At 39.9% G+C, this 16,919-nt stretch overlaps 1 protein-coding gene across 1 annotated transcript in view; it reads right to left on the bottom strand.

Moving 5' to 3' along the window:
* Nucleotides 1–3,475, bottom strand: part of FMO4 (flavin containing dimethylaniline monoxygenase 4) — a 34,023-nt gene extending 30,548 nt beyond the window's left edge. Inside the window, 1 exon segment of the mRNA XM_036845951.1 lies at nt 3,178–3,475. Coding sequence (XP_036701846.1) covers nt 3,178–3,229 — 52 coding nt within the window. The 5' untranslated portion in view covers nt 3,230–3,475.
* Nucleotides 3,476–16,919: the final 13,444 nt, after the last annotated feature.

The raw sequence follows: 16,919 nt of genomic DNA, 5'->3' as shown, positions 1-16,919 counted from the left end.
AGGGAGCCCTTGTCATAGTAGTCAACTTTTACAGTGATCCTTTCATCTTTGAGCTGAGGCAGAATCACATTTTGTTTAAAGATGAGGGCTCTGAAATCACACTGGTTTGGTTTGAATCCTGGCTTCATTTATTTACAGTATGACCTTAGGCTAGTTGTTTATCCTCTGTGTGCCTCAGTTTTCTCATCAGCACAATGGGAGTGGAAATAATAATACCTATTTAAAATATTTGTTGTGAAATTAAATGACTGAGATATGTTGGAAGGGTTATAGAAGTGTGTCTGCTACATAGTAAGTGCTCAATTAAATTTTGCTCTTATTATTAGCTAGTGTAGCCAGGACCTTGATCCCCTTAAGACTTTAGATCCTCTCAGTATTAAAAGGACTCTTTGCTAACACCTAGTCCCTCTGAAATGCTAGGAATTGCAACAAGCAAAAATGTTAGTTTTTATTCAAAGCATCTAAAGTTCTAAAGAATAGCTAGTCATGGGCCATGTTCTGCCAGCAAAAAGATATTACATGCATTTAGGGGAGGTTCTTTGCACAGAGAAAGGTTGACTCACCATAATACAGAACTGTGGTCATATGCTCATATGGAAATGGGGATGCCATGTTGTCAGGAAAGATTGGAGGAAGTGTGAATGTGTCATGGGGATTTATAACCAGTTTTTCTTGATTTTATGTTTTGGGCTTCTGCAAACATCAGCATAGCTTTTGCTTTGATCAGATGGGCTAACCACTGAGTTGATTTCAGTAAATCAGGTTTATGTCACACGGAAGACTTTGAAGTGTCAGGAGTCCTCACTCTCAGGTGCTGCCTTTCCCTCAACCCTCGTGGCCAGTCTGAGAAACACACAAAGAGTAGTTGAGACCTCAAAGTATTTGCTTTATAAAATATACTTAACTGATTTGACTTTGCCTATGAAGACATGGTACTTTTTGAGGAGAGATCTTGCCATATAACTCTTATGTGACTTTTGTAGTGTCATGACACTTACCATAGTGGTGTTTGCCTTGAGGAACCTAGGGAGAACATATTTATTGAGCCCTGATTACCAGTAAATGGGAAAACATATAGCATCATCACTGAACACGACTTAAGGCCACTCTGCTAACAAGAGGTTGAGTCTGGAGAGACTTTGGGTATCTGAGTATGAGCCTGGATGTGCACATCTCATTGGTCTGAGAGCCTGAAGTGTCCTGTGATTCCTGCTACTAAGCTTCTTCCCTCACCTGAGCTCAGGTTTGCTGCCACACCTTCTGGTTGGGCTTGGGGGATTTTGACCTTTTGGTTTTGTAGTTTGCCTCCTAGCCAGATCAGAACCCCCAGGCACAAAACCAAAGTGAAGTTACTGACTTTATAGAGGGCAGAAGAAGACTGCTGAGCCCTTGGACCCTTCAGACTCACCTGGTTCCAGAGGAGGATCTAGGCAGGGACTTGCAACAAGGATCAGAGGGATTTCTCAGGGCTGCCTGTTTCCGAATCTTACCTGCCATCCTACCCTTTGTAAGGTTGAGACCTTCACGGCTGGCTTCATTATTTATAGCAAAATTTACACTTTTACCCCTGAGACTTTTTGTTTATTTAGGAGTATCTTTTGATTTGGAAGAGTTGGGCAGGCTGCAGTAAGAATGGACTTTGGAGGCAGCAGAACTGGCTTTGAACTCTGTCTCTGCAACTGACTAGGCATGTGACCCCAAACAACCCACTTACACACCTTAAGGTTTACTGTTTGCAAATAAGAAAAATAGCCATATTGAAGGATTGTTTGGGTCTTAAACAGTGATAATAATTACACAAAACTGCCTAGCACCAAATACTTACTCAGCATTCATTTCCCACCTCCCTAACTGACTCCCTCCTTTCCTCTCTTCTTCCTGGAAAAGACAGCTCATGCAGATAAAATTTATCAACAAGTTTGGAAACATATAGGCAAACATACCTATGACTTCCTTTGGATTGAGTAAAAGGTTTAGATGGCTTTTAATCAGAAATAAATGGCCTCCACCAATAAGAACACTTAAACTTCCAGGGCACTAGGTAGAGGTCTGGAATTGGCAGATCTCTCTGTGCTGTGTTTTTGCAATAATAATATGAAAGAAATAGTTGTTAACTGATCTGGTTAAAATGCAAAATGTGCTGCAGTGAATAGACTGGCAGCAAATTAATTCACTCAACAGATGCACCCTGTGTACCTCTAAGGGCAGGTACTGAGCCAAGCGTGGGGACCCCCAAAATGATTAAGAGCCAGTGACTTAAATAATAATAATAAATATAGACCCAGTGACTGTCCACAGGAAGATGCCACTATATGGAGAGAGGCTGACACACATGATATCATGTGGTACGTCCTGTAACAGCAGTGTGCTCTGGGTACAAATGCTTGCAGACACTCTTGGGCTGCTTAGCTATGCCTGGAGACCTAGTTAGAGACACATAGTAGGCTGTATTTTTCCTGGGCAAAAACACCTTGTCCTTTACAGACTGACTTAGAGACTGTCTAAGTGCCAAATAATTGGTGTCCAAAATAGATGTGAATTGAAAGGCAGGGGAGAATACTGCAGGCTTGAAGGGGCGGGAGGACATAAGGTGTGTTAAGCTCTTTGTAAACTGTAAAGTGGGCTATAAACATAAGGTCCATTGTAGGTCAAAGGTTGCTGACATTTAGTTTCTTAATCAAAAGAAGCCCTAAACTACTGAACTGGACTTTTGAACAACATGAAAACCCCATCCCATACCTGACAGACCAGAAAATGCAGGAATCAATTTTGAGACATGGAGAGACTTGGATGATTAGCAAATTATGTACCTGATTATGATTTATATGAGTTTGGACTTGGATCTATTTATATTTCTTATTATCACTCTACCAGTGCTCTTCCTCTGCTACGGCAGTTCCTAACATAACACTTGTGAAGTATTTTGTGTTTCCCAATGCCTCACAATTCCATCTCAACCAAAAGATGAAATCAGAAGTGAGCCTGGAATCACAGACAGTCCCATGATTCTGTTATTCTCACCCACACCTTCCTTCAGGGTGGTTTTCCCCTACAACATAACTTTGTTTCCTTAGCACGTTCCTTTGCTTCCTGGTTTTCTCTAATTCTGCTGCTTTAACCCTAATCAAGAGGCTCTCGAAGGAGATGATCACATTCATTTTCAAGGAGTGTACTCACCAAGGAAAGTATTCATCCTCTGTGAAAGCAGCTTCTGGAAACATTTCCCCATTTAAAAAAAAAAGAAAAATCCAGGACACTTACCTTGTTGGCATAGAGCAGATATTTTGACAAATTATTTCTCACAGCCCAAAGCCAAAGATAGTGTTTGTCTTTAAAAATAAAAAATTCCAAACACAAACTCTTTGTTCTAAAAATAAATAAATAAATAAACTAATGCTGACTTTAATCAAAGTGCTCTCGGTTTAAAACAAAAACCATCCGTTTTTCCTGTCATGCTAGTGACAGCAGAAAGTATACTCACCGAGGAAAAAAAGTTGTGTAGGGCACCAGCTTGATACTTCCGTGTTCTCGAAGGAGGGCTAAATGACGAGTTAGAATAAAGCTTTCGGATTCGAAGGCCACAAGCGACTTCTGCCCCTTTCTCCACCCTCCTAAACGTCACAGTTCCGACGGAGCCCTAAACTTAAAGGGGAGCACGTGGTAAGCGACTGCTCTTCTCATTGTAGCCTTTAGAGGGCGCCAAGTCATTCCAAACCACAATCCCCAGTGAAACAGACGTTCTACTTACTAAATTCTGACTCTTGAATTAGTCCCTTGAACCATCATAGGAACTGTCCATAGGAGAAAGTCAATTAGGTGACTATCACGTCATCAAGTTCTCCCAAGTCTAGAGTTCCCTAACCCCAGAAGTGTGATTTCAAAATTCAGAACTTTTTTAAGGAATTTAAGCTGTTTCATCCTTTCGGAAAGGGTTAGCAGAGGGAGCTGGTAAACCTGTTTGAAAAAGCGTAAAATTGGTTTTAGGTATTAGCCTAGGGCTAATATCTAAGAAGAGGAATAATTACAGAAGCAAGCACTTGGAATAATAATAATAGGCAACATCTTTTTTTTTTTCTTCTCCATTGAGTGCTTGGAAACAAGCATAAAATACCATCTTAAGCTCATTGAACAGTTTCTAGACCAGGGGAGCAAATGCAGATGTCCACAGGGGTCAGGAAGGTAACCCAAATGAGGGAAGAGGGCCGGGATAAGATCTGACTGGGAAGCACATTCCCCATCTATTAGGTTCAGCTAAATGGTGTAATTTGAGAGCATAAGCCCCAAATTACAAGGTTTTAGGTTCCTTTCAGTAGAAACTGCAAATTCAGATTTTTATATAAACTCTTCTATTGGCAACAAATTAATTTTTCTTTTGAAAAATATTAAGCCCACAGAAAAGTTGAAAGAACAATTTTATTAATGCACACTAATGTATCCTTCACCCATTTCATCAACTAGCAACCATTTGACACATTGAAATTTTCTTCCCCTCTCTCTTTCTCTTTCTCCACACGTACACACACACACACACACACACACCTGTACACACACACCTGAAAGTAGTCTTCAAACATCAGGATGCCAACAGGATATTTCAGCACATATTTCACAAGAGTAAGGGCATTCTCCCTTTCTATACTAAGAAAGTCAGTATAAATTCAATAACGTCATCCAACATACAGTCCACTTTCAAATTTCTCCAACTGTCCCCAAAATGTTCTTATCTAGTGGCATACTGGAGCTGGCTTGCAGAGTGAGAATATGCATCTCTTCCAAGTTCAGTGATAGCTTGGCATTACACACAGTAATGCTCTACACAGTAGCTTGATATTGTTCATGGTGGGGGTATTTACATCATGGAAACTGGCAAACACTACAAATCTGGGATCTCCCCACACCCCCAGCCATTTTTTAAACATTTATCCATATACCACTCATTTTAGGTTCAATGGCTTTATTGAGGTATAATTGATATACAAAAAATCTCCATATATTTAATGTATATAATCTAGTGAGCTTGGACATATTCATACATCTGTGAAACCATCACCCCTCAAGGTAATAAGCACATTCATTACCTCCAAAAGTTTCCTCATGCCCCTTTGTTTTTGGTAAGAATACTTGACATGAGATATACCCTCTTAATAAATTTTTAAAATGCACAATATATTGTTAACTACTGGCGCGACGTTGAACAGAAGATCTCTAGAATTTACTCATCTTGCATAACTGAAACTTTATATCCATTGAACAAGGACTCTCCATTTCCCTCTCCCCCCAGTCTCTGGCAACCACCATTCTACTGTCTGCTTCTATGAGTTTAACAATTTTGAATACCTCATATAAATAGAATAATACAGATTTGTATTTTTGTGACTGGCTTATTTCACTTACAGTAATGTCTCCAGGTTCATCAGTGTTGTCACCTATGGCAGGATTTCCTTTTTTTTAAGGCTGAATGATATTTCATTGTATGTATATACCACATTTTCTTTATTCATTCATCATGGACATTTAGGTTGTTTCCACATCTTGGCTATTGTCAATAATGCTGCGATGAACCTGGTAGTGCAAATATCTTCTTGAGATCCTGATTCAATTCTTTTGTACAAATACCCAGAAGTTGGATTGCTGGATCATATGGTGGTTCTAGTTTTAATTAAAAAAAAATTATTTGCAGTATAGTTGATTTACAATGTTGTGTTAGTTTCAGGTGTACAGCAAAGTGAATCAGTTATACATATACATATATCCACTCTTTTTTTTAAAGTTTCTTTCCCCATATAGGCCATTACAGAGTATTGAGTAGAGTTCCCTGTGCTATATACAGCAGGTTCTTATTATATATATAGTAGTGTGTATATGTCAGTCCCAATCTCCCAATTTATCACCCCCCCCCAATCCCCTGGTAACCATAAGTTTGTTTTCTACATCTGTGACTCTATTTCTGTTTTGTAAATAAGTTCATTTGTATCCTTTTTTTAGATTCCACGTATAAGCGATATCATATTAGTTTTAATTTTTTGAGGAACCTCCATACTATTTTCCACAGCAGCTGTACTATTTTACATTCCCACCAACAAAGTAGAAGGGTTCTAATTTCTTCATATCCTCTCTAATACTTATCTTTTATTTTGCTTTTGATAATAGCCATCTTAACAGGTGTGAGGTGATATCTCATTGTGGTCTTGATTCACATTTCCTTGATAATTAGTGAAATTGAGTACTTTTTAATATACCTGTTGGCCATTTGTATGTCTTCTTTAGAGAAATGTCCATTCAAGTTCTTTGCCCATTTTTAAATTGGGTTATTTGTTTTTTGCTATTGAGTTGTAGGAGTCCCTTATGTATTTTGGTTGTTAACCCCTTATCAGATGTATGGTTTGCAAACATTTTCCCTTTCTGTAGGTTGCCTTTTCATTCTGTTGTTTCCTTTGCTGTGCAGAAGCCTTTTAGTTTGATGAAATCCCACTTGTCTATTTTTGTTTATGTTGCCTGTGCCTTTGGTGTCATATTCAAGAAATCATTGCTAAGAACAATGTCAAGGAACCTCCATACTGTTCTCCATAGTGGCTGTATCAATTTACATTCCCACCAACAGTGCAAGAGGGTTCCCTTTTCTCCACACCCTCTCCAGCATTTATTGTTTGTAGATTTTTTGATGATGACCATTCTGACTGGTGTGAGGTGATACCTCATTGTAGTTTTGATTTGCATTTCTCTAATGATTAGTGATGTTGAGCATCCTTTCATGTGTTTTTGGCAATCTGTATATCTTCTTTGGAGAAATGTCTATTTAGGTCTTCTGCCCATTTTTGGATTGTGTTGTTTGTTTTTTTGATATTGAGCTGCATGAGCTGCTTAGAAAACTAAAACTAGGATTACCATATGATGCAGCAATCCCACTACTGGGCATATACCCTGAGAAAACCATAATTCAAAAAGAGTCATGTACCACAGTGTTCATTGCAGCTCTATTTACAATAACCAGGACATGGAAACAACCTAAGTGTCCCTTGACAGATGAATGGATAAAGAAGATGTGGCACATATATGCAATGGAATATTACTCAGCCATAAAAAGAAATGAAATTGAGTTATTTGTAGTGAGGTGGATGAACCTAGAGTCTGTCATACAGAGTGAAGTAAGACAGAAAGAGAAAAACAAATACCTTATGCTAACGCAAATATATGGAATCTAAAAAGAAAAAAAAAAGGTTCTGAAGAACCTAGGGACAGGACAGGAATAAAGACACAGACATAGAAAATGGACTTGAGGACACGGGGAGGGGGAAAGGTACGGTGGGATGAAGTGAGAGAGTGGCATGGACATATATACACTACCAAATGTAAAATAGATAGCTTGTGGGAAGCAGCCGCATAGCACAGGGAAATCAGCTCGGTGCTTTGTGACCACCTAGAGGGGTGGGATAGGGAAGATGGGAGGGAGATGCAAGAGGGAGGAGATATGGGGATATATGGATATGTACAGGTGATTCACTTTGTTATAAAGCAGAAACTAGCACACCATTGTAAAGCAATTATACTCTAATAAAGATGTTAAAAAAAATTAAGCTGATTTGAAGGAAACTACTTCGAGTTGCATTCTCCTAACACGGCATTTTTAACATTATTTTCTTCCCTAATTTAACAAGATTAGCATTAAAAGCAGGTGAAAAAAAAAAAGAACAATGCCAAAAAGTTTTTCCCGTATGTTATTTCTTGGGAGTTTTATAGTTGCAGTTCTTAAATTTAAGACTTTAATACATTTTGAGTTGATTTTTTGGCATGGTATAAGAGAAGGGTCCTGTTTTATTACTTTGCATGTTGATATCTGATTTTCCCAACACCATTTGTTGATGAGACTCCCTTTACCCTCTTGTGTGATCTTGACAGCTTTGTCAAATATCAACTGACTGTATATGTATGGGTTTATTTCTGGGCTGTCTATTCTGTTACATTGGTCTCTATGTCTGTCTTTATGCCAGTACCATACTGTTCTAATCACCATAGCTCTGTTTATTAGTTCTAACATTTTATTTTTTGTGGAGTTTTTAAGGTTTTCTATATGTAAATCATGTCATTTGCAAACAGATAATTTTACTTCTTCCTTTCTGATTTTAATACTTTCATTTTTTTTTTGTTGCCTAATTTCCCTGGCTAGAACTTTCAGTACTATATTGAATATGAGTAGCAAGAGTGAACATTCTTGTCTTGTTCCTCATCTTAGAGGAAAAACTTTCAGTTTTTCACAACTGAGTATGATGTTAACTGTAGGCTTGCCATATATAACCTTTATTATGTTGAAGTAAATTCCTCCTACATCTAGTTTGTTGAGAGTTTTAATCATGAAACTGTGTTGAATTTTGTCAAATGATTTTTCTGCATCTATTGAGATGGTCATGTGATTTTTATCCTTTATTTTGTTAGTGTGGTGTATCACATTAATTGATTTGCATACATTGAACCACATGCCACTCTTTATGGTTATATTTCTCCTGATTAAAGAGCCAATCGAGGGCTTCCCTGGTGGTGCAGTGGTTGAGAATCTGCCTGCCAATGCAGGGGACACGGGTTCAAGCCCTGGTCCGGGAAGATCCCACATGCCGCGGAGCAACTAGGCCCGTGAGCCACAACTACTGAGCCTGCGCGTCTGGAGCCTGTGCTCCCAACAAGAGAGGCCGCGATGGTGAGAGGCCCGTGCACCGTGATGAAGAGTGGCCCCCGCTTGCCGCAACTAGAGAAAGCCCTCACACAGAAACGAAGACCCAACACAGCCAAAAATAAATAAATGAATAAATAAATAAAAATAAATTAAAAAAAAAAAAAAAAAGAGCCAATCGAGGGACTTCCCTGGTGGTGCAGTGGTTAAGACTCTGTGCTTCCAGTGCAGGGGGCCTGAGTTCGATCCCTGGTCAGGGAATTAGATCCCACATGAATGCTGCAACTAAAAGTTCGCATGCCGCAACTAAGGAGCCAGTGGACCACAACTAAGGAGCCCACATGTCACAACTAAGGAGCTCACATGCTACAACTAAGGAGCTGGTGAACCACAACTAAGGAGCCCGCAAGCCTAGGAGCCCGCCTGCTGCAACTAAGACCCAGCGCAACTAACTAACTAACTAAATAAATAAACATTAAAAAAATAGCCAATCAAAGTTTATAAATTGCATCTAGCTGTTAGGTCTCTTTAGTTTGTCTTATTCTGTGATAGTTTTCCAGCCTCCAAAGGATCCAGTTTAAGAATGATCAACATTATTGTGTTTGTTACTGCTGGAACTAGTGTCCTGAAATAGTCTTTTAATTAGGTTTCTTACTTGCATTTGCTCCCTTATAATCCATTCTCCAGAACTATCTCTCTAAATCATAAATCAGATCATGTTACTCTGATGTATAAAAGTGTTTGCTGAAAGAGATGTGTGGTTTGGGAGGGTTTTTAAAAAACAGGAATACTAAGGCATTTTTATGTACTGTGGAGAATGACCCAGTAGAAAGGGAAAACTCAACAATTTGGGAGAGAAGTTGGTGGAAATCTGTCAAAGTTATCTGCTAACTGCTACTATTTTCTCATCTGAGAGAGAGGTGAGAAGGAAATGGTAGAGGTTTGTAGTGAGAAGGGATGATATAGAATAGTCATCTTGGAGATGAGATTGGGGCGTGAAGGAATTAGAAAAATCTAGCAGGATTTGGGGGGCAGTAGGGTAAGCATGAGTTGAAGAGTGATCAGTTAGGGTGCTGAGTGTTTTTCCTCTACCTAAGGTTAAGTGCTCAGGTGGAGTTTGAAGTAGGTGGAGAGTTGGATTTTGGCCAGAGTTGGAGTCCTGCCTTCCAAGTGTGAATGAATGGAGTTGAGAGTGTATGCAAATGTGATGTTATAAGATCATGAACTCTAAGCTGGGTAATGAGGGAGATGAGAAATAAAGGAAGGTGGGACAGTGAAAGATGATAGAGTGTTTGGATTGCAAGTCCCAGGAGTTTGAAGAGAATATTGCATTGGAAGAGTTATCTGGAAGAATATGATGATGTTGGTGGAGAGCAGGATGTTTGTAATTCAGATTGTGGAGAATTACACTTGTTGAGAATAACACAGTCAAGACCTGCACTGTCTAATGCAATAGCCACTAGCCATATGTAGCTTTTTAAAATTAGATTTAAATTACTTAATGGTAAATAAAGTTAAAAATTCATTTCTTCTTTGGCACTAGCCACATTTCAAGTGCTTAACAGCCACACGTGGCTAGTGGCTACCTCATTGGAGACTAAAGATCGGATGTTTCCATGATGGCAGAAGGTTCTGTGGGGCAGCACTGGTCTAGCATATGAACATAGTAGTAGGTGGATGAGACAGGTGGAGAATAAGATCATTAGAGAGAGCGGACTAAGGAACTGAGAGGACATGGCATGGAAGGATTGTATAGTTGATTTTGAAATCACTGAGAATTGGGCTTCCCTGGTGGCGCAGTGGTTAAGAATCCGCCTGCCAATGCAGGGGACACAGGTTCGAGCCCTGGTCCAGGAAGATCTCACATGCTGCGGAGCAACTAAGCCCGTGTGCCACCACTACTGAGAGCCTGTGAGCCACAACTACTGAAGCCTGTGTACCTAGATCCTGTGCTCCACAACAAGAGAAGCCACCACAATGAGAAGCCGGCGCACGGCAACAAAGAGTAGCCCCCGCTCGCCGCAACTAGAGAAAGCCTGTGTGCAGCAACGAAGACCCAATGCAGCCAAAAATAAATAAATAAAATTTAAAAATGAATAAAATCTATCTTAAAAAAAAAAAGAAACCACTGAGAATTATGACAGGAGTAATGGGGAAGAGAGAGAAATTGATTTAGAGGTCGATTCATGCCTTCTCCATGCAGCTCTGAGCCTCTCAGAGACAGCTGACCCCACCCCCAGCTCCATGTGTGGGTCTTTTGGTCAAAGGAGAATCCCAACCCCCTAGCACATGACTGCCTTAGAAGCAGGCTTTGATTCAATTTATATATGAGGACTTGAGACACGAGGGGAGATCACTGGAGATTTTAAGATATTTCTATTAGTGTAAAAGGGAAGCTGATGTGACAGAGACCCCTAAAATACAGTGGAACAAATAAGACAAAATTTTATTTCTCTGTCATGCAACAATTTGACCACTCTAAGCTGGTAAGGAAGCTTTCTTGCTTAGGTCACTCAGAAAACCTTTTTCCTTCTATCTTGTTACTCTGTTATCTCTGAGGACTTTGTCCTTTGCATGGTTGAAGCTGGGTGCTGCCATGAACACAATACAGCTTGCAGAAATGAGGAAGTGAGGAAATCCAGAGTAAGCAATTTCCTTTAAGTAAATGAAGGAGGAATTACACATATTATTTCATTCACATTCCGTTCGCAAGAAAGTGATCACGTGGCCACACCAGCTGCAAGAAAGAACTGGGAAGGTTGTCCCTAGCTAGGTGGCCATGTGACCAGGAAGAAGGGGTAAACAGACTTTTTAAATACAAGTTGCTGTCTGCCATAATCTGCTTCTGGAAGAATTCTGGAAGTGATTCTCTCTTTTTCTACCGGTTGTAGCCTAGAATTGCAGCAACTATTCTCTTTGCAAGCTGAGGATGACGTTGGTCCCAGCAGAAGGGCAAATCCAAGGGAACTGTGGAGAAATGGCACTGAAGCCACTGGATTAGGCAACCCCGAAGCCCATCTTACCACTGGACTCCCAATTATATGAGCCACAATGTTTCCTTGTTATGCTAGTTAGTTGAGTTTCTGTTTCTTAAAGTTAGGATGTTTCACAAATTATTTAACCATTCCACTACTAACACTATTTCCCTTTGTTGTTGTTATAAGCAGTGCAATAAACAACTTTGTACACATAACTATCTCTATAGGATAGAGTCTAAGATGTATCACTGCTGTGCCAGAGGATATGTGCATTTAACATTTTGGTGAACACCACCTAATTGCCCCAATCTGCATTTAGTAACATTTTCCTTCTACAATCACCACTCTCCTTCTCTAATGTTCTGGAATGTCTCCCTTTGACTCCTTTTATGTCTTGATTTTGTAGAATAGCGTGTTGGTGACATGTGTTCTCCTCTGCTGACGTTGAGGCTTAGTTTCTTTCTCCATCCACATGTTGCCCTAGCTCCTTCTCTGTTTACTAACCTGGCCATAACTAATCACAGTCACACTCTTTATAAAGGCTGCTGGCACTTCCATGAAAACAGATGTCAGAAATAAAAACGTTGCATAGTTAAATAGTATAACTTTTACTCTGTAGGAAAATGTGCTCAATAGTCTTATCCTATTGATACAAGCTAATTGTCTCATTATATTTTTCCTTTTGGCTTAGAGTTTTTAGGTCTATTTTAAAATCACTAATCAAGTTTTTCTGAAGAGAACAAACTAAGTGTAGACTTTAAAAAAAATCAAAATGTTCTGAAGTTAGAGACTGAAAATAATAATGTATCTTATCAAGGACAGGACAACTGTAAAGGGTGTTGTTTCTCTCGGTTGTCTACAGCTTACATGTGAAACTTTCTAAATTGGGAAGCGGTGATTGGGAGTGGGCCCTAGGACTGGGAGAATATAGAAGCTCTTAAGCTTATCTCCTCTTACAATGACCACTGCAGGGAATGGGAAGACCCTCACATTATTCTGTGGGGGAGGATGGAGAAGTGAGGGGAGATGGGGCCAGGGGAACAAGTGGAACAGGAATCAGTGACCTAGACAGGAAATGAAATGGGCCTGAACTAGCCAGTGAGGAAGGAGGGAGGGTAAGAGACAGACAAGCCTGTGAGATTTAATAATAGTTACCTTTAGGTGAGTATTTACTGTACACTAGGTACTGGGCTAAATGCTTTACAGGCAGTTCCCCGTGATCCCTTCTCTGAACTAGAGACACACTTGATCGAATTGTTGACTGTTAGATGTGGGGTGTGAGGGTCAGAGCGTCAAGGTGACTTCTTTTGTGTTTCAGTGGAAAACTGTGGATGAATAGTATTGTTGTTCCTTGAGAGAAGTATTAAAAGATAATTTTCAAAGGAGGCAAAATCATGCCTCTTATACAAATATAAAGAGAACGCAGTTTAAAGATTTTATTTAACTTGCTGTTAAAGAGGGAATTGGTAAGATGTTACCACTAGTTCAAAAGAAGCTTACATTTACAGATCAGGAATATTAAAATGAACATGCAAATGAAGGCAAAACTAATGTTTTCCACGGTGGGGAATGCCACTTAAACCTCTATTGGATATAATTTGCATGTCTATAGACAAGAATTATTTTGCATTGCTATTAATTGTCTATAATTTACAGTTTCAAAATAGCTCTCAGAATCAAAATAAGATAACCCCGAAAGGAGTGCTCTCAACAATGCTTATTTATTTATTTATTTGACTATGAAAGAAGAAAACACATATTTATTAATAAACACACCATTTATTTTTAAACTGTGCAATTTTACATAATTACTTATTGAAACACATTTTTTTTCCCTGCAGAGGATAAGGAGGATATCAGGGACTGAGTAAGGGAGCTTTTGGGGAAGATAATGAGGTTAACTTTGTACATATTGCATTTGAGAAGCTCATGGCATATTCTGTTTGAAATGTGCATTGAGACGCTAGGTCTGTGGCTCAGAAAAAATAAGGCAGGCAATAAAACGCGCATCCTGCTTAGGTAATAATAGTAATAATAGCTGTCAGTTATTAAATACTTACTAGGAATTATGCTAAGTACTTTATGTGGATTACACTATTTAATCCTTATAACACCCTACGAGGTAGGATGTGTTATAACTTCTATGCAGTAGAAAAGAAAACTGTAGCTTTGGAAAAGTACATAATTTGCTGAAGTTCACACAGCTAGTAAGTGGCAGAACTTCTGCACTGGTTTCAGCTCTCTATGCAACCCCCCCAGCGGGGCATGTTGAAAGATCCAGAGTGTTGGACTGTAAAAAAAGTTAGGCCCAGTAGGTGGTACTATTTGTATACACTAAAAGAATTTCTGAAAATGTAAAATTACTCTTAAGTGAAATGCCTTAGAAGTCCTTCGGATTTAATGATGAGCAAGAGGCCGAAGTGTGTAATATGCTTTCTCTTTTGCCAGGTTTCTGGGACATAACTAAATTCATTCATCTTTATGAATGGGACAAAACTGTTTCCCAGTATGATTTATGGAATAATTCCAAGGTGAGGAATGAGAGCCCCTTTTTTCTATTGAATCTGTTCTACACTATCGCCACAGAGTACATCTAGAATAGTCATGGTCAGAGAAGAGGGAGGGATAAACACGGAAAAAGATGCATGTGGAGATTCAGAAACTAGTGGTCTACATGATGGAAGAGAGCTTCAAAATCCCAGACAAAGCAGGAAAGATGTGTGTGGATAGAGAGGCACGTCCATATACACTCATAGGCAGAGTGAGAAAGGGAGACACACGGATGCTTTCATGGAGCAATATCCTTGTAATATGACTTTCATGATATCACTATTAAGACTTCTGAAGTCATTTATTTGAACATTGGAAACCACAGGCTTAAATGGTGAAGTTAAGAGCCCTGGATGTATGTTCTGCAGATGTATGTCCTGACTTGGCCACTTATGAGCTCTTTTACCTTGGACTAATCAATTGATATTTCCTTGCCTGTTTCTTATTTGTTAAATTTGTAGTACAGCCTTCCCCATGAAGACAGAGCTTGCTATAGCAAGAAACTCAGCTACCATCGCTAGCATTTGGCAGAGATTTAAAGGCAGGCAGGGGAGTTTTTTTTAAGAGTGAAAAAAGGGGAATGATTCAGATATACTCTTATTGGAGGTTGTTAGCATGGGGAAGGTGGAGGCGGGCTAACGAGAAGCAAGTCATCACATGTGACTGGTTTGGGGAGTATATTTGATTTTCTTTGTTGGTCCTGGGTTGGAGTGGGGACAACAGTTAGAGAAGCTGGCACTCATTGACCAAGTCCTGGTCCTGAGTGTTCTAATCTGATTGCTGCTGAGGTTACGGGTCAGAGTTCTATTGTTGTAGATGGTTTGGCCATTGTCTGTTTGTATACTTAGTCTCTTGGCACAATATATTCAGTACTTGAGATTAGGTTCAGGCTCCAGCTTGAGTCCTTGTGGTTTGCCCTTGTGGCTGCCTGGTTAGTTTACCTTGCCTTGTTTCACCCTGGGCACTGAACCTCCCCAGCCAGCTTCATAAGGACCGCTAAAGTGTCAGTTCTGCTTCACGGGAGAGAAAAGCATTTCAAGAAGTCATTCAGATTATATTCAGTGGAGCAGTTTTTCCTTATGAGTTCCTATGTTAAGTGTTCTCCCAATTCCAACGTGTGTGTGGACTTTTCCCCCACACCGTCGAGCAGTTCTTGGAGACCAGCTGGGTGTGCTACAGTTGAACTCAATTCTGATACTATCTACCCAGAGATGGCATCATATTCCAAAAGTTAAGGGCTCAGTCCTACAAGACTGCCTTCCCTCTCAATTCAGTTGTCAACTGTGAGCCCAGGTTGTCACCTGTGCTTCTGAGAACCAGCTATAGATCAGAAGTTCCGATGATCCCCCTCCTTGGGTTCAATTAATTTGCTAAAATAATCAGTAGCTTTGTGAACTAATTTGGCTCACAGAACTCAGAGAAGCATTTTATTTACTAGATTACTAGTTTATTATAAAAGGATGATATAACTCAGGAATAGCCAGATGGAAGAGATGCACAGGGCAAAGTAGGTGAGAAGGGAGTGGAGTTTCCATGTCCTTTCCAAGGGCACCATTCTTCCTGAGCCTTTATGTGTTCACCAACTCGGAAGCTCTCTGAACCCCATCCTTTCCAGTTTTTACAGAAGTTTCATTACATAGACATGATTGATTAAATCATTGGCCATTGGTGACTGATTCAACCTCCAGCCCGCCTCTCCCCTCCCCAGAGATCAAAGGGGTGGGAAGGTTCCAATCCTCAAATCACATGGATTGTTCTTCTGGTGATCAGCCCCCATTCTTAGGTGTTTTCCAAAAGTCTCCTCGTTAACAAAAGACACCTTTATATTCTCATCACTTAGGAGATTTCAAGGGTTTTAAGAGCTCTGTGCTGGAAACGAGGAGGAAGATCAATATATATCGTTATTATAAATCACAATATCACAAGTGTTAAGAAGTGAAATAGGTCACGGGGAAAGTTAAAAAATGGAACAGAACAGAGGAGCTTGAAGAGCAGACCTGAGTGGAGGAGTCGTTACCTGCATCTCTACTTACCTACAGAGCTCACTCTCTCCTGATTCCATAGTTTTTGAATCCCCTCCGTTATGCAAATCATGGACCTCTCTGTGAGGTGAAGCTTCCCATCAAAGCCCAGCAGTGAGGTGAAGTGAAGGCAAAACCTTTTCTGGCTGAGTCACATCCTCACATGTGTAGCTGTGAGAGAGAATCCAGGGTTGGTGTAGTTTGGTCAAAAACTGCTTTTGACATGATGTTTGCTTTTGACATGATGTTTGCTTTTGCTCTTCATTTTCTGTCTTTTCTTTCTTCTTCTTATCTCTCTATTAAAGACTTCCTAGCTTTGTCTTTTCTGTAATGAATTCCAGTTGGATTTCATTGACTCTGAGAAGAGGCAGCTGTTTGCCTCTTTAAGCAAAGTTGTAAAGGTGTATGTGAGCACAAGGTGTTTTTCCTTTGGGTGCTGGAGGCCAGCTCCAAGAGCAGGTGGAGGTGGGTGTTTTCTGTGGAGTAGATCTGATTGTGGTTGTTATTACTTCAGCTGGAGGCCCAGTTTTGTTGCAGAGTGCATTCTAGGGGAATGAGTACTCCCAGGCAAGTACATTCCTCTACAAACACTCCAATGAAGTCATTGAACCCTCCCATCCTTTTATGGTCTTTATTAATAGGCTCCTCATCCCCTTCTCTCTTTCCCCCAACTCTTAAAAAGAGAATAAAAGACCGCTTGAAATAATT

Source organism: Balaenoptera musculus, chromosome 1 (genome assembly GCF_009873245.2).
Source record: "Balaenoptera musculus isolate JJ_BM4_2016_0621 chromosome 1, mBalMus1.pri.v3, whole genome shotgun sequence".
NCBI lineage: Eukaryota > Metazoa > Chordata > Mammalia > Artiodactyla > Balaenopteridae > Balaenoptera > Balaenoptera musculus.
The sequence above is the reverse complement of the archived record's forward strand: the minus strand, read 5'-3'. Positions and strand labels throughout refer to the sequence as shown.